Source organism: Prionailurus bengalensis, chromosome E3 (assembly GCF_016509475.1).
Source record: "Prionailurus bengalensis isolate Pbe53 chromosome E3, Fcat_Pben_1.1_paternal_pri, whole genome shotgun sequence".
Lineage (NCBI taxonomy): Eukaryota > Metazoa > Chordata > Mammalia > Carnivora > Felidae > Prionailurus > Prionailurus bengalensis.
In genome coordinates this window covers 4,927,457-4,950,781 of record NC_057357.1, presented here as the reverse complement: position 1 = coordinate 4,950,781, position 23,325 = coordinate 4,927,457, and the positions used below count along the sequence as shown (strand labels likewise).

At 48.0% G+C, this 23,325-nt stretch overlaps 1 protein-coding gene across 2 annotated transcripts in view; it reads left to right on the top strand.

The window, feature by feature from the left end:
* RNF216 (ring finger protein 216) overlaps positions 1-23,325 on the top strand; it is a 145,930-nt gene that overhangs the window by 110,392 nt on the left and 12,213 nt on the right. For both annotated transcript variants that reach the window (XM_043559610.1, XM_043559607.1), the window contains exons 14-15: positions 9,512-9,609; positions 17,221-17,443. In XM_043559610.1, the coding sequence (XP_043415545.1) occupies positions 9,512-9,609; positions 17,221-17,443 (321 nt within the window). The remainder of the gene's footprint in view (positions 1-9,511; positions 9,610-17,220; positions 17,444-23,325) is intronic.

Sequence of the window (23,325 nt, the reverse complement as noted above, 5' to 3'; positions counted from 1 at the left end):
ATTACGAGACACTTAAAAGAGCTGTGATAGAGTGGGAGCCAAGTGCTCGAGGAGTCCAGGAAAGAGTGCCAACTCTCGCCCAGGTCATTTGGGTCGCCCAGAGCCCCTAGCGTTTGAGATGAGAACTGATGGGTAGGCGTTGCCAGAAGAAAAAGGACACGCAGGCAGTGCGTTGCGAGGTCAAGGGTGTCAGGTGTGTGTCCTGACAGGAGGCCAACTGTGCTGGGCCTGGGTGCTGGCTCAGGATCAGCCACGAAGCCCCCAGGGGCTGCTTCTCTGAGCTCCTCTCCTGCTGTCCCAGGTCATTCCACTCCCTTGCTTCCACTCTGCTAGATCCCCTTCGGGTTCAGCCTGGATCGCCACCCGAGCACCAGGCCGGCGTCCTTCACCCCAGTGTAAAATGGCAGCCTCCCCGCCCCCGCTCGTGCCCTGTGTGTTCTTCACGGTCTTCCTGCAGAGTGGATGTTTATCTACTTGTCGGTCGGAGCGGAGACCATAAGGAGCAGCGACCTCATTTGTCCACTGATCCCTTTGCTGAGAATAGAGCCTGGTCGAGGTGGCAGCCTCGCTGTCTCAGGAGGTGTTTACTGAAGGGGGCAGGGGACGGAAGGAGGAACGTCATCGTTCCTCTCAGTACAGAACTGGTCTCCCTCACCAGTGTCACTGGGAACAAAACTTCCCCCAGAGCAGACACGGCGGTATGATGGTCTCAGGCGCTGTCATTAGCAAGTCTTCATACATCATCGTCATGGCCACCTTCAGGGAAGTGAGGGGCAAGTACTTACAAATAAAGGCCCAAGGCATTAGGGGAGGGGCGCCTGGGTGGCCGAATCAGTTAAGCATCCCACTTCGCCTCAGGTCATGATCTTACAGCTCATGGGTTCGAGCCCCACATCGGGCTCTGTGCTGACAGCTCAGAGCTTGGAGCCTGCTTCAGATTCTGTCTCCTTCTCCGCCCCTCCCCCACTCATGCTCGGTCTCTCTCTCTCTCTCTCAAAAATAAATCAACATTAAAAATTTTTTTCTTTTAAATAAAGGCCCAGGGACTGGGTGACGGAAGGACCAAGTAGCGATGCGTGGTTCTGCTGTGGAATGCTCACACGAAACCTGTCTGCATGTCTAACGGCAGTCTAACAGCCCGCTTCCTTCTGTGCCCCCGCAGCCGTGCAGCTGGCCAGAGGTCGCAGGAAAAGCTACTTCCTCGCATGTGTCCCGTCTGAGTTCGCTGTGACTAGCAGGTTCCTGTCATTATCGTTAAGAAATGATGTCCTCGGGTTCAGTCCTAGCGCATCCTGCCCCTGCTGGGTCATTCCCAGCCACCGGGAGGCACGGGGAAGCAGCTGCAGCTGGTTATCCGCCCTGTCGCACCGCCTGCCCCTCGGGGCCCGGCCGCCCTTTCATCTGCTCTCACACAAGATGCCCATTGTAACCTCAGGGCTTGTCTCATACCCTTGTGCCCTCGGGTTTTCCACTAAACAATGACCTGTTCTTGCTGGCAGGCCCCGTGCTGGCAGGCAGTGAGAACGGCGTGGAAAGAGCAAGTGGACTTGGAATCAAGCAGACTGAGTCCGTGGCTCCAAAACCTTAAACAAGTGAATTTGCCTCCCTCAGCCTTCCTTTTCTTGCCTACTCTGTGGAAAAGAATGGCCACCTGATGGTCCATACTTCCCTTATTGCCGTGAAAACTGAGTGACATGGGTCTGAAGCACCCTGTACTGGTTTGGAGTTTGAGCCAGTGACGCGGGACAGCGGGAGGGGTGTGTGAGCTCAGGACACATGTTAAAGATGCCCCCTTCCCGTGGCTGGCTCAGTCAGTAGAGCACGTGACTCTTGATGTCCGGGTTTTGGGTTTGAGCCCCACGTTGGGTGTAAAGAATACTTTTTTTTTCTTTTCTTTTCTTTTCTTTTTTTTTTTTTTTGAGAGAAAGAGAGAGGAGGGGAGGAGAGAGAGGGAGAGAGAGAATCCCAAGGAGGCTCCATGCTGTCAGTGCGGACCCCGACATGGCGCTCGAACTCACAAACCATGAGATCGTGACCTGAGTCGAAATCCAGAGGCAGACACTCAACCAGTTGAGCCACCCAGGCGCCCTGAGAATACTTGCAAAACATGAAGTCTTTAAAAAAAAAAAAAAAAAAAAAAGACGCTCCCTTTTTTTCCCCCCTTCCATACAGACATTTCAATGGGAAGCTTATCTAAAGACACAAAGCTGAAAATCCACTTCTTAAAGTCTCTTCTTGAAGAGATGTTGGAAAAGCGATTCTCTTATTCCTAACGAGGAAAGATAGGCCTGGTGCCATTTCCCCAGTCACAGGCCAGCCTCACCCCTGCCAGGTCGGCTCATTGTTGGCAGCCTGTTTCAGGAAGTAGGTCATAGCCTTATTTGTAGAGGGCTGTGAAGGAAGTCTGGCCAAGAATCAAATCCACACTCTAGGGCTTGTCCCCCTAGAAGTTATGTACTTGGCCCTAATTTTAGTGAGGAGGCTGCTGCAAGGTCCTACAGCCTCGTCCCCACCCCCAGGAGCCATTCCCTGCCTGTGCATCCAGCATGAGCTTTTGAAAAGGTAAGTCAAGGGACCCCTGGGTGGCTCAGTCAGTTGAGCTTCCAACTCTCGATTTAGGCTCCAGTCATGATCTCGAGCTCCATGAGTTCAAACCCCATGTCTGGCTCTGCACTGTCATTGTGGAGTCTGCTTGGGATTCTCTCTCCCCCTCTCTGTTTCTCAAAATAAATAAATCAACTTAAGAAAATGTAAGTCAAATCATTGCATTTCCCACCCATGCCCCAGCTTTCCAGACTCTTCCTTCTCGACTCCATGCCTGCAGCAGGAAGCAGGATTCACTGGCCACTCGGCCCTGCCCTTTGAGCTCCAGCCGTACCAGCTTCCACTGTGCTCCTCCAGTGAGACAGGTCCTCTCCTTCGTCAGGCCTTCACATACCCCCTTCCCTCTGCCTGGGACACCCTTCCTCCATACCTGGCTAACTCTGCACACCCTTCAGGGCTGTGCTTCAGTGTCACATCCTCAAAAAGGCTTTCCTGATCTCCAGGCTAATGTAAGTGCTATTTCATGCTCACAGCACCCAGTGCTATTCTTCTGGAATGTTCCCATTGCTGTCGTAGTTGCCCCAGATCCCTGTTTGCCCCAGATTTCTCTCCTTCACTAGAACATATGCTTCAAGAAGGTAATGGGGTGCCCAACTGGAGCCTGTGAGTCTTGATCTCAGGGTCCTGAGGTCAAGCCCCACAATGAGTGTGGAGATTACTTAAAAAAAAAAAAAAAAAAAAAAAAAAAAAGAACGAAAGAAAAGGTAGAGTCTGACTTGCCTATTGCTGTCCCCAGCATCTCAGCATATGACAAGTGAGAACAGTTCAGCCAGTATTGAGTGAAGGGGTGCCCGGGTAGCTCAGTCAGTTATGCGTCCTCTTGATCTCAGCTCAGGTCTTGATCTCAGGGTCGTGAGTTCAAGCCCCACGTTGGGCTCCATGGTGGGCATGAAGCCTGCTTTTAAAAAAATGTTTGGGATGCCTGGGTGGCTCAGTCGGTTAAGCGTCCGACTTCAGCTCAGGTCATGATCTCATGGTTTGTGAATTTGAGCCCCACATCAGGCTCTGAGTGCAAAGCCTGCTGGGGATTCTCTCTCTGCCCCTACCCCATGCTCACTCGCTCTCTCTCTCTGTCTCTCAAAATAAATTTAAATATTTTAATAAAATCTCTTAAAAATTACTTTTAAGCTAGTTTAAAATTAAACTTACATTGGGGCACCTGGGTGGCTCAGTCAGTTAAGCATCTGACCTCCGCTCCGGTCACTATCTTGTGGTCTGTAAGTTCCAGCCCCGCATCAGACTCTGTGCTGCCAGTTCAGAGCCTGGAGCCTGCTTCGGATTCTGTGTCTCCCCCTCTCCTTGTCCCTCTCCCACTCCTCTGTCTCACAGAAATCAATAAATGTTAAAATAAAATAAACACTTAAATACAATTTTTTTTCTAATTAAACTTATGTTCTCACCTCTGCCTCCCACCCTCACTCACATCTGCTGCTCCTGCATCACCTGGTCCAACCAGGTTCATGCTTCCACTGGCCCAGGGTTGTCATAGGTTGTCACAGAACCCCAGAATCCACTGCAGGTTTCTCTCGCCCTCATCTTTCCCGTGGACTCTTCCAGTTGTTCCTCAGCCATCCTCCCGCCTCTGGTCTAGCTTCTGCCATTCATGAAAGCTTTCTGAAACACAGCCCCCGGACAGATTGCTGCTGCCCTGTCTCGATCCCTTCCGTGACCTTCCAGTATATAGAGCAGGAGATGTACAACATTGTGATCGCTCACTGCCTCAGAAGGATGGTGTAGAGCAGAAACCCCCCTGGTGTATGTATGTTTACAAAGTGTGTGTGAGTGCTACTGTTGTGACATATATTGCAAAGCATGCTTAAATACAGAAAATTTAAGACGGTGAGATGAAAGCCTACTCAAATAATTTTATAGAATGATGTGAATCCTTTTGTGTGCATTAAAATATTAACATATGAAGTGTGTTTCATAGTTGAAGCGTTTGGGGATCTGGTTCTGCACTTTAGATACTTGGCGTTGATGGCTGCTGTAGCTGCGAAGGGCACTTCACAGACAGGTGTCAATCCCAATAGGAGGAGTACTGTATTGGTTGCCTGGGTGTTCTCCTAACTCGTGATACTTGTTTTATTCAGTCCTGTGAAGATGCCCACTCCTCAAAGAACCCTTGTCTGACCTAGTTCCTCCCCCACTTTGCCATCTCGTGTGTGCACGAGCGCCCTATTACGCTTAACTCCACTCTGCTCCGCTTGGCTTGCTACATATCTGACTTCCTCGAGAGACCGTGTGCATCCTTACCCTGGGAAAAATAGAAGTTCTCGGATTTCCTCAGTTAGAGGAAGGAAAGGCCCCAATTCTGCTGAGCTTTGAGTTTGCCAGCCATTATTGATTCTCAAGGGTTCCAACATCAGTCTCATTGTCTGTTTTCCTGTCTTAAAATCGGGCTCTTGCCTGGACTTGGTCCGTGTGTCATTTGGACCTGGAGGGGGGGAAAACTGGTAACCTTGACGGCTGAGAGACATTGTGGCCTGAACGCAGTGGCCCTTTGGCTGCTGGAGTTGTTTGCTAAGCATTTGTGAATAGTCAGGTACCCGGGCCTCGTCTTCTGCTTTAAGGGGTTTGGGAGTGGGGTGCCTGGGTGGGTCAGTTGGTTGAGCGTCCGACTTCAACTCAGGTCATGATCTCACAGTTTGTGGGTTCAAGCCCCGCGTCGGGCTCTGTGCTGACAGCTCGGAGCCTGGACCCTGCTTTGGATTCTGTGTCTCCCTCTCTCCCTGCTCCTCCCCCACTCACACTCTGTCTCTCTGTCTCTCTCTCTCTCTCAAAAATAAACAAACATTTAAAAAAGAAAAGGGGGGTGTGGTTTGGGAATTTCCAGACCCAGCATTTTTGGGAGTGCCTGAGATAGCAAAGCAGCTTGAGATGCAAGGATTCTGTTTGAATTGGCCACAGCCTAATGCTCCGTATCTGGGTCAGCAACTTCTCTACTCTGGAGGGTAGATCTAGAAGTTTCACTGGACAACCATTTAAAAATAAGTGAGCAGTTTCTGCTGTATTCCACTTTCTGGACCAGGCTGGAAGGCCCACCAGTGAGATGCAAGGTACACGGAGAGCCGGGCAACTTCCGAAGAGGCCTGGAGGGCAGCGAGTGACAAAGGCAGGGTCTAGTGACTTGGACTCTTGGTCTTCTCTTCTCTCGGGTTCTTTGCCAGCATCAGGAAGCCTTGCTGTGCGTAGATGAGGTGACGACCAGGGACAGTGTGGGCTGCTCTTTGAGGAAGCTGTTTGTGTTGACGAACTCTCAGCTCCCTGACAGGGTCATCTGAAACCAAGCTTAATCTTCTGCCTTGCCCATAAAACATTACTGAAGCAGCAGAAAGTGGTTGAAGGGAGGCTCTGGAGTGTTTTCTTTGTATAGCAGAGTTGAGGCCTCAGTGAGTAGTCAGAACAGGTTGATGCATCTTGAGGACGAAAGGGCAACAGAAAACTTAACCAGAAATCTCTCCGAGGCCATGAAGAACACAGATGGAATAGCAGTCCTTACTGACTGCATCGGTGTTTGGGTGCCCTCCTCGTTCAGAAGGAAGGAGCCGCCTTCTTTGTTATATTGGGATGATGAAGTCACCTTTTCCTCCTGATATGAAAATGCACGCAGGTGATGGAGAGCATGGTCTCCGGTTAGATTTGATAGCCAGGATACGCTTGTCCTTCGAGTTTTGAAGTTAACATGGCAGAATACTCTGCTTTCCACAATGGTCCTTGGGACGTTCTCATTAACCTCACTTTGAAGAACATAATTATCCTTGTGTTAGAAGCGATCGAGAATATTTCTCCTGCCTAATATTGTTTAAGCATTTGTCGAGTCTGAGAACGAAGCCGAGCCGCGCTTGAGAGGAGAGAATTACTATTCGGTGAAATACATGTTGTGTTTAGAAGAGAAGATACATTTTAAAGAAACAACACAGCTCCAAATGTTAAATCTACCCAAACTGCTTTTCTCTCACCTTATTTTAATTGTGGGTTTCAATGCCTCGCTAGTCTCTTCCAAAGACATTACAGTTTTATCCTCTGGGAACCCTGGGCCCTTCAGTGAGAAGCACCGTGGCAGGAAATCCGCCTCTGGAGCTGCAGGAGAACCACTGTGCTTTTAGAAGTGAGTGGTGGTGGTGTCCTATCATGTGTATGACCGTTCACGACAGACTCCATTTGGCCAGGCCATCTTGCTCTCACGGACAGTGTCTCACCTAGAAAATGGGTTCTTCCTTACAAAGAAGGTCCCATGAATTAATAACTGCATCACCGAGAATGCTGAAAAGCGCTGTCTAAAGGCCGCACATTGTTGTCAAGCTGTTGTTCCTGGTGGGTGGCTAGGTTAGTATTGTTTTGAAGGTTAGGATCCAGATACCAGCTCATCTATTCTCCAGCTGTTGTTTATCCTTCAGTTTCCCAGAATAGTCAGGCACAAGGTCTTTTAAAAATGGGTTTGGGGCTGCTTTGCATTTTGGTGTTTAGTAATTAAGTCATTACCGATTTAGCCTTTGTTCACTGGCGGGGAATGTAGGTAGGGGAACAGAGAACACTGCACCCCTTAGAAGCAGTGGTGTGTAATACTGAATTTCTGATCAGCTCCTCTCTACCTCCACCCACCCCCTTCCACTGATTGGAGCCCATTTACAACATCTACCAAAGGGGCCGTCCACGTTCTCAGCTCCCCGAGCAGCCCACTTCATTTCACTCTGTCTCTTTTTAAATGCTACTCATTTTTTTATTAGACAGTACATTTATATGGTATAAGATTCAAAAGGTGAAAAGAGGGGCGCCTGGGTGGCGCAGTCGGTTAAGCGTCCGACTTCAGCCAGGTCACGATCTCGCGGTCCGTGAGTTCGAGCCCCGCGTCAGGCTCTGGGCTGATGGCTCGGAGCCTGGAGCCTGTTTCCGATTCTGTGTCTCCCTCTCTCTCTGCCCTCCCCCGTCCATGCTCTGTCTCTCTCTGTCCCAAAAATAAATTAAAAAAAAAAAAAAAAAAACGTTGAAAGAAAAAAAAAAAAAGGGTGAAAGAGCCTGCAGTAAGAAGTCTTCACCCCTGCCTTCCAGCCACTTGGGACAATCGGTGCTCCCAATTTCTTAGGTAACTCTTCAGGTTGACTTGATGTGTCGCTATATTCTCCCCCCACCACCTTTGTTATGTACCGTGTCTGTACTGTACATACTGTTCTCTGCCTTGTTGATTCATTTGAGCAGTATGTGTTGGAGAAAATTCAGTAGTAAGTGGGGAGTACAGCAGTGGGAGATGTTTCTAGAATTGACATCAAGATATAATCTAAGGGCACCTGAGTGGTTCATTCGGTTAAGCGTCTGACTTTGGCTCAGGTCATGATCTCGCTGTTTGTGGGTTCAAGCCCCGCGTCGGGCTCTGTGCTGACAGCTCAGAGCCTGCAGCCTGCTTCCGATTCTGTGTCTCCCTCTCTCTCTGCCCTTCCCCTGCTCACACTCTGTCTCTGTCTCAAAAATAAATAAACATTTAAAAAAATTTTAAAGATAAAATCTAGTGTGTCTCCTGGCGACCTCTAGCCCAGCCACTCCCAAATGCTGAACATTTACACCCAGCTCACTGCCTGACATTGCCGGTGGGGTCCCACAAAAGGCCAAGCCAGACCCTTTCCATTGTTGCCAAGCTCCATCTCTGTCTTGGGTTGTACAAACCGGAAACTAAGACCTCATCCTTGACACCTTCCTGAATTTCTCTCCAGTCAGTCAACATCCCTTCCCATCCTCACCTACCTCCTTGTTCTGGGCCTTCTCGGGCTCTGTGTTGGGTCTTTCGGCATGTCCACTCTTTCCTCTCTCCAGTGTGTTTTCCACACACAGAGATCTTTTAAACCACAAACCTGACCACGTTGCTTCCATGCTTGATACCTTTTGGTGCCTTCCTGGTACTCTTAGGACAGAGGTCAAACTGATGGTCGCGTCTACGCAGACCGGTCCCTGCAGGCTTCTCCCAGCCTGTTTTTCCTCTCTTCGGTCCAACCACAGGAACCAGACTTGCCCAGCCTCACCTGCCAGAGTATTCTCTTTCTATTCTCTGTCTAGAATGGGGTTCTTTGCTACCCTTGACTCATCTGTCAGAAGTCAGGCTCCATTTCCTCAAGCCTTCACCACCACCGCCCCCGCCCCACCCCCAAACTGGATGGGGTCCTCAGTTAAAGCTGGGGACAGTACCATCTTCTCCTGTTGTACATGTAAGGCTGTAATTTCCACTTGATGGAAATGTAATTGGATTAATGTTTCTTTAAATTCTTGTTATAGATGTGAGATCGTTTCTGACACAGATGAGTATTTTGTAAACTATAAAGCCTCCTAGAGTAAAAAGTAGTAATTTTTTAAAATTCACCTTTATCAATGAGGCTAAGCTGTGGAGGTTGATATTTGTATTTGTGAGTGAGGGATGACTGAGGGAGTATCTCCCTTAATTCAGGATCCCTAGTGATCCTAATCCAGACCTTTCATCAGTTCAGCAGAAGTATTCCTTTGCCAGAGCAGCACTGGAACCCTGGGCGTAGGGATTACGGAAACCTCTGAGACCCAAACAGGCCCTGCGCTGAGGCAGCTGCCGGGATTTTATTTGTAAAAACCCGATTTCACATAAGTCTGTCTGCTGTGGTTTTTGTTTGTCGTTGTTGTTTTTCAGGTGGCTCCTGACATTGTAGAAGGCCTTACACAATTTGGGTGATGGGGGGACACTTTTTTTGTTTTTTTAATCTAAGGAAAAGAAAATTTCGCCGTGCTTTCTCCTAATGGTTCTTACCTTTTCCGTTGAGAAATGTCTTTAGAAGTCATCCTCAGAAAGAACTCAAGCCACATGAAGCTCGTTTCGCATTTCCTGTTGTAGAACAGAAACTTGTGTGGTGTGTCCTCACCAGGAGCTGTCTTTGTGTTTCTCCTTTATCCCCAGGAAACCTGTAGGAAGTGTCAGGGACTCTGGAAGGAGCACAATGGCCTCACCTGTGAAGAGCTGGCAGAGAAAGATGACATCAAGTACCGAACGTCTATGTGAGTGACCTCGTTCCGGGGGGCTTACGACGGGCCCTCCGCCCCCCCCATCAGCCTGCCCTTTGTCAGGGGACAGTGAGGATCGTGTGAAGAGTAGGCTCTCAGGACACCCCAGTATAGAGTGATCTCAGGAAGTGACCTCACCTCCCTCCGGTTCCTCACCTCTTGAGCCTCATGGAGCTGGTCCTGGCGTCAGATGTGATACAGTAAATGCCCAGCACGTGCGAATTCAGTAATGTTAGTTCCTCTTCTCCGTATAATCTGAATAAATAAGTAGTAACACATTTTAGCTGGATTAGATTGCACTAATGTTGCTTATATCCCTGTTTCCTATAGGATACTGGTAGCCTGAGACGCTAAGCAGAATTACAGCCTCCAGAATGCAATATAATGCAGTCAGTTAATAATCAGCACCGGGACTCTTTAGCACTCCCTGTGTAGCTGAGCACTTTATAGATATTAACTCATTAAATACATTGAGTTAACTAATACAGAAGTCCATTTCTCTCTCATATAATAGTCCAGTCTTGCCACACAGATCTATCCCATGAGGTCATTCAGAGACCAGGTTCCTTTATCACATTGCTTCACCATTCCCTAAGGTGGTATTCTCATCTGCATGGTTGTGGCGGGGTTGCGGCCACATTTGCACTCCAGGCCACAGCAGAGGAGAAAGAGACAAGCTGCCAGGCAGGCAGCTTTTAAGTTGTAAGGTGCACGCGTGTGTGTGTGTGTGTGACTTCTGCTCCTGCCCTATTGGTCTAGACTGAGTCACATGGCCACCACCTAGCTTCACAGCAGACACCATATATAATGTCTAGCTGGGTGATTTTATGTCCAACTTAAATTTGAAGGGTGAAGAGTGGGTTTTGTTACCAAGAAAATGAAGTAGGACATGACTGTTTGGGGCAGTTAACAGTCTCCGAGTTTCTACCACAGGTAGGTGGTGGCATTATCCTCATTTTACTGAATGGTACAACTAAGGCACAGAGCCCAAGTAACTTGCACATGGCCACTCAGGTAGTAAGTGGTGCATAGCAGGGTTTTAAATCTAAACAAACGGTTTTCCAACTGTGTTCTTTACCACAAATTTGGTGGACAGAATGATGACCCCCAGAGATGGCCCTGCCCTAATCTCTGGAACCTGTCGCATGGCGAGAGGGATTTTCCAGATGTGATTAAGGTTATGGACCTTGAGGTGGGGAGATGATCGTGGATTATCCAGGTGAGCCCAGTCTAATCCCAGGGCTCCTTGAAAGCAGAAAGCTTTTCTGTGGTCAGATAGAGGTGTAGTGACAGACTTGGAGAGATGTGAAAAGACTCCACCTCCTGCCTCCGACTTTGGAGATGGAGGAAGGTGGCCTTGAGCCAAGGAACGTGGCCGTTTCTAGAAGCAGGGAGCAGCCTTCAGTGTGCAGCCAGTAAGAAAACAGGAGCTCCGCCCTGCCGCCCCAAAGAAGGAATCCGCCGACAGCCCACGTGAACAGCAAACAGATTCTGTCCTGGAGTAGGTGACCTAGCCCAGTGACACCTTGGTGTTCTTCTGAGGAGACCCGTGCTGGACTTCTGCCCTACCGAACTACAAAATAATGCAGCTGTGTTACAGTGAGCTAATAACGTGTCATGCCTTGTCACAGCAGCAGTAGAAAACTGACACGGATTTGGGGGCCGGAAGTAGAGTGCGGCTATAACAGATACATAGAAGTGTGCGAGTGGGTTTGGAATCGGCCGATGGATACAGGCTGGAGGCATCTTGCAAAGCACGATAGAAAAAAAGCCTAGACTGCCTTCAAGTGGTAGAAATACGGACTTCAGAAACCTCACCCTTGAGGGCTCAGAAGCAAGTGAGGAGCACTGTGGACAAAACCAGAATTGTCCTGGAGAATACCTGAAACTTCAGTGAGCAGACCTCTCGCGTCCCTTTGGCCGTAAAGGCCTGCTGGTGAGGAGTCAGAAGTCAGGGCGGAACGTGTGCTTGCGTCAGTGGCAAGAGGCTCAGCCAGCTTCCCTGCGGTCGTGCCGAAAGCAGGGGGTGAAGACCACGCGTCTGGACATGGAGCTGAGAGGGCCCACAGGGCGAGCCCTGGAGAGAGGAAAGTGCAAGCAGAAGGAGAGATCGGGGGTCAGAAACAGGATTTGATTCTTTCTGAAATTCCCATCCCGTCCAGGTGACAAAAGACCCCAAAATCGGGGCGCCTGGGTGGCCCGGTCGGTTAAGCGTCCGACTTCGGCTCAGGTCATGATCTCGTGGTCCGTGAGTTCGAGCCCCGCGTCGGGCTCTGTGCTGACAGCTCAGAGCCTAGAGCCTGTTTCAGATTCTGTGTGTCTCTCTCTCTCTGACCCTCCCCCGTTCATGCTCTGTCTCTCTCTGTCTCAAAAATAAATAAACATTAAAAAAAAAAATTTTTTTTTTTTTTAAAAAAGACCCCAAAATCAAGATGTTCATCATCAGAAAACACACGCTCCTGGAGAGAAAACCAAGGAAGTGTGCCAAACGTCGGAGTCTTCAGTCACGTAAAGGCTCGAGGGAGGGACTCTTCGGATCCCTTCAGTCAGACCCAGGAGCTTCCAAGAAACTCAGGCATCACCCCCCCTCAGCCATCTCAGCAGAATTGTGTCCCAAAATCATGTCTTGTCTTCACCTGAACTTGATTTAGACGGTGAGCTTTGCGTCTTAGAGCTGATGCTATGGTGGATGAGACCTTTGGGGTCTTGGTTTGAGGTGGTTGTAAGGGTGTAGGATGGCTATGAATCTGGAGGCCGGAGGGTAGACTGTAGTGGGCAGAAGCATGGCCCTTATCCCCAGGTGTGATTACGTCTATGGCAATGAAAGAAAACTAACATGGTACCACAGATGCAACTCCAACTAGAAAAGTCTAGCGTTGATTCCTCAAATCCTGTCTGCCAGCGTTTATAATTCAGAGCGGCCACCAGCTGACCAGTGGCATGGCCTTAAAGTGATGAACATGTCAAAAATTACTCTTTCTTGAAAGTAATCATCTTGTCAGGCTATATACTTAGTCTAGTAGTTGTGCTATTGCCAAGAACATTCTAAATTTCTCCTTTGGAGTTGTCTTTCAGCCAGTTTATGAGCCATCTCCCCCAAAATTTGTTCTGATTACTGTGGACAAGTTACGTCTGGTTTGGATTGGGAGAAGCCGAAGTTTTCTGTTGTTGCCATCTGGGCTTTTACCCCTAAGAAGGATGTCTTCTTGATGAAGTCAGTACAGATTTATTGAGTGCTCGCTGGATAGCAGTAGTTAAGAACCTTGAACAAATTTCTTAATCATTCTGTGCCTCGGTTTCTTCATTTGTATGGTACAGAGCATACTTGTGTCTGCCTCTCATGGAGATGAAAGTGCTCAAGTGCCTAGCGTGATTCTGGCCCCGTAAATCTTCCGTAAGTGCTCACTGTGCCTGTGTGTGTGTGCGCACGCGAATGTGTAAGCAGAAGGCCCTAGTTCACAAACATGACACAAAGCACTTACACAGATAACTTCTTGCATTGGGACTTTCTCAGGTCATGTGTTCCACCCGCAGTTGGTGACGGAGCACTGCCCAGCCCCGTAAACCGACTGTCAGTGCCCCGGGCCCGGGCCCTGGGACTGCTCCAGGACTTGGTCACAGGCCAGGAAGTGTTTCTTAGCAAGAGAATAGCTGGTTACTTTTCAAAGCAGAACCTCCACCCCGACGTCCTGTCAGTTCCTGCCTCCGGCTCCATTTGAGGTCTTGGTCTGACCTAGATTGGAGCACCACTGCATCCAGTAACAACTGGAAAGCCTCTCTTGGTCTGGGCCCTACTTAAACCTGGCAGCCTTTTTTATCAGCATAAATAGATCAGAGTGGCACATCCAAGTATGATCATACGTTAATTCCAAACGTGATCATATGTTAATTCCAAAATCCGGAAAGACCTCCCAGATGTCCGACTTCTTTCTTCATGGTAGGGGATACAAGATAAGGTACCGTGTGCTTGACTTTGGAGGGAACAGCATAATACACACACCTGACCTCCAGACTGCCAGCATGTCGTAGAGATTACAGATCTCTGTAGTTTAAAGGGATTGATCTCCCGCCTCCTAGCACTCATCTACCATATTAATGTATCCTAGAGTACCTGCTACTTCCTGGTCACCCAGGTTCTATCTGCCTGTCTTTCGAATAGAAGACCGCCGTATTGTCCTGTTGGACCACAGATGATCGAGGTCCTTGCCAACTGCTTCTGGTATTCTCTGCGTATCAGACAGAGAAAGTGTTTTTCAGATCAGTAGCTACATACCGGTTGCCAGAGGCTATGTGTATTTGCTCTGGTAAGAAATGACATCTGGAACAGCAGCTACAGTTACAGGCAGCACCTGATGAGTCACAGTAATGCACATTCTCCATACAAGTACCTACAATACAGTAATGTTCTCAAAGCCCCACTATCTGTACAGGCCAAACCGAAACAATAGGAGATGTGTTGAGAATCAGTACCGCTGTACCTTTGAAGTCTTCGACGATGGCACCAATCTCAAAGATGCCCGGAGGAATCTGGTGGTACTTTCTGTAGAGAGGGGGTCCTCCGAGGGCTTCCACTTCCTTTCCCCACCGCCTAGCCCTTACTCCACGGACCAGAGGGCCAGGGAATTGTGCCAGTTGCCTAGTGTCAAAAATAAGCAACGGCAGGGTACACTCCGGGAATTATAAGCAGTTTACTGTTGCTGAATCATAAAATACAGCATAATAAGTGGTACGAGATGGGACGGGTATTCCAACTTATACGTGAATGTTCCTGGCAGCACTATCCACAGTAGCCAAAGGTGAAAACAGCCCAGATGTCCTTCAACTGATGAACAGTAAACGGAGTTCAGTACGCCATAGAATGGGATTCTTACTCAGCCGTGAGAACAGGATGAAAATCCATGCCGCAATCTCGGAAGCCTCCTCAGTGAGAGGAGCCAGGCACAGAAGGCCACCCTCGCATCGTTCCATGTGTCTGAGCGGTCCTTAGACATGTGGATATTTGCCTGTGTGAAGAATAGACCAGTCAGTTGGAGACAGAGACAGATGAGGGGGTTCAGGGAAAGGAGGGCGCGGGGAGTGACCTGCTTCGTACGTACGGAGATTTTGGGGGGATGATGAAAATGGCCTGGAACTAGATAGCAGTGATGGTTGCACATCATTGGGATATACTAAATGCCTCTGGATTTTAAAATAGCTAAAAGGGAAATTTTATGTGCGTTTTGTCACAATAAAAGAAATCCATACGCACATTCGCAAAGGAAAACCATCTAACATTTTGAATGGTATGTGCCACCAAAAATGACGACAGCTCCCAAATTCCCAGCATACTTCAACAGTGGCGCAAATAACCAATCATGGACCTGTAGGGTCTAGATCAGTTACGTAGAGGGGCGTCTAGATCATTTTTGTAGAGGTGGCAGTGAACCTTCCTGTTTGAGCACAAGGTCAGCAGACACGGCTGCAGCTCCGGCTGCTCTTCCTGTCCTGCCCAGAAACACATCCTGTGGGGATGTTTGTTTCCTGCCTCGTTTAGAATCCAGTTCCCAAATCGCTCTAATCCCAAAAGAATCAACTGATACCTCCTCATCCCAATTTGCACTTTCGTGTTACTGAACAAGTCACCACAAGCCATAAAAGCAGTCTCTGTTTGGTTTAGGAAAAGTTAACAGGGACTGGCCCTACCTCTTACTGTTCTTATGATTGCAAAAACAAAGGCCTCGAACGGACCTTCCTGCCGTGTGGAACAGCTGTTTGAACATTAGAGCCATGTTGAGCGGTGCGTACTCTGTGTGCTCCTCCATTCGTCTGGGAGTGCCTTTTCTCCCCTACCATATCCACCGTTACTTTGGTGACTGATAGCATGGTGGAACAGAGCAAGCAAATAAATGTGCGCCTTCTTCCCAAGCTTTCGGGAAAGGGCTGTGTAACCTTGGTTCTTTCATCCACTCCTCTCCCACACTATAGCCATAGCAGCTACCCAGGGAAGAAGCCAGCCAGCCCCAGGCCACCAGAGCATGACAGCTCAAAGCCACACAGCAGCCTTGGAGGCGATCTTACACAAAAAGTTTGCGCATAGAGAATTGCACTTGTGTTTTGGTCACGGGTTTTTATATTGGAAACATTTGCATCAGAACCTTGTAAGTCTTAACATGGAGCATTGAGAAATGTCTTCACAGTTGCCGAGTAACTGAATTCATGAACATGTGTGCTGTATTATCGAGTTGACAATAACAAATTCACTTTATTTAAACTTTGTCTCCTTGACGATGTTTCCTATTCAGCGACACTTAGAAATCATTTATTCTTCTGTGACTTGAACTGGGTTTAAATTCTTTTCAAGCCGGAGCTTTCCTGCATTTGGGGCCTTTCAAAATTAGACCTAAATGAATAGCAGCCAACTTCCTAATTCATTTTTCTATTCTTAAGCACATGATCTGGCTTCTAAGGAGCAAACTATGACAGTCTTCTGGATATCAGTAATTAAAAACACCTGCCTGCCCCCAGACTCACCTGGCTTCCCTTACTTAGCAGATACACTGGGAGCCCTGGGAGGAAGATGGCTATTTTCTCAGTGTTAGGAGAGAGGCTACAGATCAGAACTCCTGCCCAGACTGTTGAGTCTTTTCAGGGAAGCAGTTCCCTGGTCACCATTCTGGGTTCCCGCTTGGAAGAAAGAGGAGGGCTCAGAGCAGTGGGGCAAGTCCAGCTTTGGGGCTGTCCACTCTTGGAGTCCTTCCTGCCTTCCCTAGTCTCCGTAGATGTGCCTTTTAATACCTTTGAAGAACTCAACTCAGTAGAGGAGGACAGACACATCAACAGTCACAGGCCAAGGTGGCAAGTGTCATTTTAGAGTTAGGAACACTGCACTGCGGAAGAAACTAGTCCAGCAGCGCCAGCTCTTGGCAGAGAGCCAAGATGTGTCATTTCGGCTCTAGTCCCCTGCCTCTCCAGATCAGGTAGAGTGCTTCTGGAAAGAAGTAGCTTCCGTTGGCCAGGATCGACTCCTATGCATGCAGATCCCCTCGCTACGAGGGAGTCTGGGGATGTGGGATTTTGACGTGGAGATGGGCCCTGTCAACAGGAAGAGGTTATGAACTGGTTGCTGGATTGTCCCCACCTGTGTCTCCCCACCCCACACTAAGTATTCAAAACCGAAGGTGTCTCTGCAACTCAGGTTTAGGCCCACTGGCTCTTCGTGAACCAGCTTTGTTTATAGAAAACACATATTTAGGAAGACCTTGCGTTTTCTCTGCTTTAGGCCTGTAACAAGCAGAATAAGCAGTTTCCAAATGCTGGTGCCGGGTGCTGTGCCAGGGTACTTGATATTCATACCTAATAATCCTCAAAACGTGATGGAGGCAGTTGGGCTTTCCTAATTTAAAAATGAAGCAACTGAGTCTCCGAGCGGCTGTGGGATTTACTCAGGGTCACATAACTAATAAACCGAACGTAGTTATCAACTCCAGAGCAGAGGTTCTTTGCACTCTTCCAGGTGTCACTAGAAGGGGTAGGCGGTCCCCTGTGGGAAAACGGACTTAGTGGCCACAGCGCTTTTCTCTTCCCGTCATCTTCCCTGCTGTCTCCTCTCATGTGTTCTCTTCTCAGTGAGGAAAAAATGACGGCAGCCCGCATCAGGAAATGCCACAAGTGTGGGACCGGCCTCATCAAATCCGAAGGCTGCAACCGCATGTCTTGCCGCTGTGGCGCCCAAATGTGCTACCTCTGTCGAGTGTCCATCAACGGCTATGACCATTTCTGCCAGCATCCTCGCTCACCGGGAGCTCCTTGCCAGGAGTGTTCAAGATGCTCTCTCTGGACCGACCCCACCGTAAGTGAATGCGTGGCTGCCTGTTGCTTTGTAGGGGGCAATCGTGGTAAGATGACATACTGAAAAGGGATTTTATATACACATAACTCATTGGGACTTCTGGAAAGATATGAAATTACATAGACCAATGACCACGGGGAAAAAATGAGAAAGTAATTAAAAAGCAACTCCTCAAGAAAGCAGCATGCCCAGTTTGTAGGCAGAGTCTTACAATCCTTCAGGGAATAAAATGTTTCTGTGCCATCTAAAACAAATCCCAGAGCATAGAAAAGTAAAGATAGTTTTACGTATTTGTGTATAAAGCATAATGCTGATACCAAAACCTGACAGAGATAACCCTAAAAAAAGAAAATTACATCCGTGTAACTCATTAATATAGGTTTTAAACTCTGTAAATAAAGGGGCGCCTGGGTGGCTCAGTCAGTTGAGCATCCAACTCTTGATCTTGGCTCAGGTCGTGATCCCAGGGTCATGGGATCGAGCCCCGCATCAGGCTCCATGCTGAGTATGGAGCCTGCTTGAGATTCTCTCCCCTCCCCCCTCTCTTGCTCATGCTTACTCGCTCTGTCTTTAGATAAAAATAAATTCTCGGGGCGCCTGGGTGGCTCAGTCGGTCGAGCGTCTGACTTCGGCTCAGGTCATGATCTCATGGTCCGTGCGTTCCAGCCCCGTGTCGGGCTCTGTGCTGATGGCTCAGAGCCTGGAGCCTGTTTCAGATTCTGTGTCTCCCTCTCTCTCTGCCCCTCCCCCGTTCATGCTCTGTCTCAAAAATAAATAAACGTTAAAAAAAATTTTAAAAAAATAATAATAAATTCTCTAAGTAAAATATCAGCAAATAGAAACTATAACCAAGTGAGATTGATCCAGAAATCCAAAAGATGGTTTAATACTGAGAGCTTTATTAATACACTTCACCATATGATATCTTTAGATGGTAAAAGACATGTAATAAAATCAAATATCTATCTTAAGGTTTAAAGAATAGTATAGAAGGTTGATTTTTTTAAATCCTATATTTCAGAATAGTCCTTTAGCATGTTTTTAATAGTGAAATACGTAGAAGCATTACCAAACGTCAAATCTAAGACCATCACCGCTATTTTGTTTTGGAACTGCTCGTCAGTTCAGTTAGCTAAGAGAGCAGAAGTTAGAGAACATAATTGCTGGTGTTTACTGGACATCCACTGTGTTTCAGGCACAGTTCTAAGCACTTTTAAATGTAGTGAAGAGGGGCGCCTGGGTGGCGCAGTCGGTTAAGCGTCCGACTTCAGCCAGGTCACGATCTCGCGGTCCGTGAGTTCGAGCCCCGCGTCAGGCTCTGAGCTGATGGCTCGGAGCCTGGAGCCTGTTTCCGATTCTGTGTCTCCCTCTCTCTGCCCCTCCCCCGTTCATGCTCTGTCTCTCTGTCCCAAAAATGAATAAACGTTGAAAAAAAATTTTTTTTTTTAAAAATAAATAAATGTAGTGAAGAAAGTTAAATCTACCGTGTTAAGGTTGAGAAAAGACAAAATAATCAACTGGAAAGCTATTAGAGGCCATAGCCATACAAAGATGGCTAGATACAAAATAAATACACAGAATGTCATTCGCTGTCATTCATATTATATAGCAATACAAGTCATAAAATATCCTAGAGATTAGGAGATTAGGTTCAACAAGAAATACGAAGAAAACTATAAAACTATATTGAAAGACATGAAGAGACTTGAACATATGCAAAAATATGCTTTCTTCTCAAGTAAGTTTTCACATAAACTGTATCACTTCTTAAAGTGAGTTCTAAGTTTGAAACTCTGAATCAGTGATAAGCTGATCTGGGCCAAGAGTTGTTCTCCCACAAAGACTGAGCAGAACAGTGAAAACCCTGCAAGCGTGGAGCAAACAAAAGGCCTGAGGAAGGTGCACCGGAGCCCCGGGGGCGCCAGCCCGCTCCTCTGCTCTCCCTGGGGCCAATGAGGACGGCCTGAGAGTGGAGACGCACCTCCCCCTCCAAGGGAAGACAGCACTTCTATCCGGAATCTAGACGTTTGCTGTGATTCCCATTTAAACTCAGTAGGATGGTTTTTTTCCCTTGAAAAATTGCTTCTAATGAGACTAATTTTTACTAAGCTGCGCTAATCATGTAGACTCAAGACTAGACCAGAGGACAAAACAGAAACCGGAAACACGTTGAATGAGAATTTAATGTGATAAAAATATTGGTTTTTATGTTTTGGTTTTTTTAAGTTCTTATTTAAAGTAATCTCTGGGGTGCCTGGGTGAATCATCCTGCTTCGGCTCAGGTCATGATCTCGTGGTTCATAGGTTCAAGCCCTGCATCAGACTCTGTGCTGACAGCTCAGAGCCTGGATGGTGCTTCAGATTCTGTGTCTCCTTTTCTTTCTGCCCCTCCCCAACTCGTGTTCGTTCTCTCTGTCTGTCTCTCTCTCTCTCTCTCTCTCTCCCCCTCCCTCCCCCCCTCCCTCCCTCTCCCTCTCCCTCCCCCTCCTCTTCCTCTTTCTTCCTGTCTCTCTCAAAAATAAACAAACATTAAGAAATTAAGTAATCTCTACCCCCAACGTAGGGCTTGAACTCACAACCCCAAGATCAAGAGTATCATGCTGTACCAAGTGAGCCAGCCAGACAACCCTGAAAATATCCTTTCAGATCACTTGGAGAAATGATAGATGCACCCGTTCTTTTTTTCTTAACTACTCCGTGTTGCCAGGACTAGTCTGAACAGAAAAGCCCCGTCATCATGGAGTTTACAGTCTGAGATGAGTCCTTCGTGTAGTTGGTGTTACGTAGGACTGACGAGTGATGCCACAGAGAAGGCTAGCGCAGGAGAGGGAGGCTAGGCCGCCTTTAGGTGGAGTGACCTGTGCGGGCTCCCCCGGAGGCAGCATTTGCAGAGAGGCCTGCCTGAGGAGGAGGAAATCAAATGAATTCAGCCTATTTGGGGACCAGAAAGAAGGCTGAGTATCTTGCAGGTGGTGGCTGAGAGGAGGAAAGTGAGGGAGGCAGGCACAGCCAGGCCGTGTGTCTCACCAGCTACAGTGGGAGCTGCTGCAGGGCTTACATGGGGGGGTGACTTGGCCTAATGTAAGTGTTCAAGATCACACTGGCTACCATGTGGCAAGAGAAACCTTCAGCAGCTCTTTTGGGGCACTGGGCTATTTGGAAATACTTCAAGAAAACAAGAGAAAATGACTTCTATCATCCCCTAAGTGCGAAGATCCTTCTTAGTGGTATATCGAGGCCAGACTAAAATTACTTAAATCCTCTTTGGCAAAAGACATCGTAAACAAAGATAAAGTTAAATGAAAAACTGGGGGAAATCGTTGTAACACACATATGATACAGATGAATAGTAAAATGTAATGACACGGGCATCTGGGTGGCTCAGTCGGTTAAGCGTCCGACTTCGGCTCAGGTCATGATCTCACCGTCCGTGAATTCAGGCCCCGAGTCGGGCTCTGTGCTGACAGTTCAAAGCCTGGAACTTGCTTTGGATTCTGCGTCTTCCTCTCTCTCTGCCCCTCCCCCACTCACCCTCTGTGTCTCTGTCTCTGAAAAATGAATAAACCTTAAAAATATATATATGTAATGAGTAATACGACTCAATAAGAAATCAATAAACATTCCTCTGTTAATAAGGATCAATTTGGCTGTGACTCACGGAAGTCCAAAAACAGCAGTGGATTAGACAAGATAGAATTTTATTTTTTCATCACATGTTAAGTACAGCAGCGAACAGCCCGAGAGTGGGATGCTGGTATTAGGAGAGTACACAGCTATAAAAAGTGATGCTGGGGCGCCTGGCTGGCTCAGTCAGTAGAGCATGTGACTCTTGATCTCAGTTCGAGCCCCACATTGGGGGTAGAGTTTACTTAAAAAAAAATTTTTTAAGCGATGCTATATGTATACATTTTTTTTTAACTTAAATATCCAGGTAATATATACTGCATTAATAAGATGCTATATAGCTATATTTTAAAACATGGTGGAAGAAAAACATGGAAAGATCTACACATAGGACACCCAACAGCAGGTAGCTGGGATCACGGACCCAGGTTACCGCAGGGGCAATAGTAACATAAATGATTGGTGAATGTCAAGTGGGGCCAGGTCTGGGGCCGTAGGGTGTGGTGGGGACTATGGCAAACAGGAGAGGGTATAAGCGTCCATCTAAGGCTGCCCCTCGGCCCCCACAGATTGTTGCCAAGTGAGATTTTACTCCTAGTTACTTAGCCATGGCTTCACATTCTCCAGAGAAGGTAGAAATCTGTACTTTAATATGATCTCTCTTGATTGTTAAAGATTAGCCCTTAATCCAAGTATCTTTAAAACACAGTTTAAACTAGCACTTAATAAGCCAAAGGAAACGCCTTGTCAGCCAGCAGACTTGACCCCTGCTGCAGAACATCTCCAATGTGCCTGACAAGAGGAGGTGTCGGTAACAGGCCGGCCCCTGTGTGACAGCCACAACAGAGCATTCTCCTGGCCTACCCATAATCCTCGGAGCGACCAGTTTTGAAAAGCAAGGAGTCGTATATGGAAACCAGGTGTGTGCGTGTCAGGAACAACCTCACTGGGCAGAAAATTGGGCTGAGGGACCCAGAAATCGCTCTCACTCCACAGCTCTGTGACTGAGACTCTTAGCAAGCCTTCCTCCCCGCCACCCACTGCCACCCCCCCATCACCAAAGGAAGGGCAGACTTTGTAAATAGGTCATCCTTCTGGTGTTGGTTTGATGGAGTGGAGGGAGGTGCGGCCCTCAGTGACATGGGCTCACTAAGGTGATCCGCGGGGCCTCTGGGGACGAACCTTCCCGGGACCTGGCATTTCTGCCGACCTGCTTCCTCGGTGCCATGCAGCTTAGCAAACTGGGGGAACTATGTGAGGAAATAGGATTTTTTCTTTTAAGTTTATTTATTTATTTTAAGAGAAAGGGAGAGCGGGGGAGGGGCAGAAAAAGCAGGAGAGAGAGAATCCCGAGCAGGCTCCATGCTCTCAGCACAGAGCCTGACACGGGGCTCAATCCCACGAACCGTAAGATCATGACCTGAGCCAAAACCAAGAGTCAGATGCTTAAACCGACTGAGCCAACTAGGCGCCCCAGGAAATAGGATTCTTTCTCTTCAGCTACAACTCCCACTAAGTGCTCCCTGCTCTGCATCGTCTCTCCGGAAACAGCGCCAAGTAGAGTCACACACGAGAGGGCGTTCGGCTGGCTGACCTGTCCTCAGCCTGCACAGTTTTCCCTTTCTCCTCACGCTTGTTCTTGTTCCTTCTCCCACCTCTTTTTTGGTCCTACGCCTGGAATTGGTTAAAGGTTTCTTGTGTTCTGTTACCTTGTTTGGGTGCCACGGCGTGCGACTGCCCCCTTGTTTCTTGTTGAACTGTCATCTTCCGCCCTGAGAAAGGTTCTGTATTTGCTCAGAATAAAGTTCAAAAGGAAGGTCAGGCAAATACAAACTCCTCCGATCTCCTCGGGCAGCTACAGCCAGAGATTTGGTTCCATGTGCCCCATTCCCATCAAATCTGGGATCAGCCCCGTTTCCTTGATTCTCACCAGGAGACTGATTGGATTCCAAGCCAGCATCTGTTGGGGCTTCTGAGAACACAAAGCCATTGAGAAGTCCAGGGAAACAAAGCATGCCCTGTCATCCAAGCCTTTTCTCCAGCTTAATTAACCAGCGAGGCCGGGAAGAGTCTCTATGTCCCTTGGTGGTTTTCTCCCTTAATGACCAGAGATTGCTTGGGAACCCGAATGAACTCCATATGAGAGCTGAAACGGGGAATGTAACTTTCCTTCTCTGCTCGTTATCAACAAGAAGCCAGCAACACTGAACCGCGCGTCTTGAAAAACAAGATGTCTTTTCAGGAAGGAAAGAGAAGCA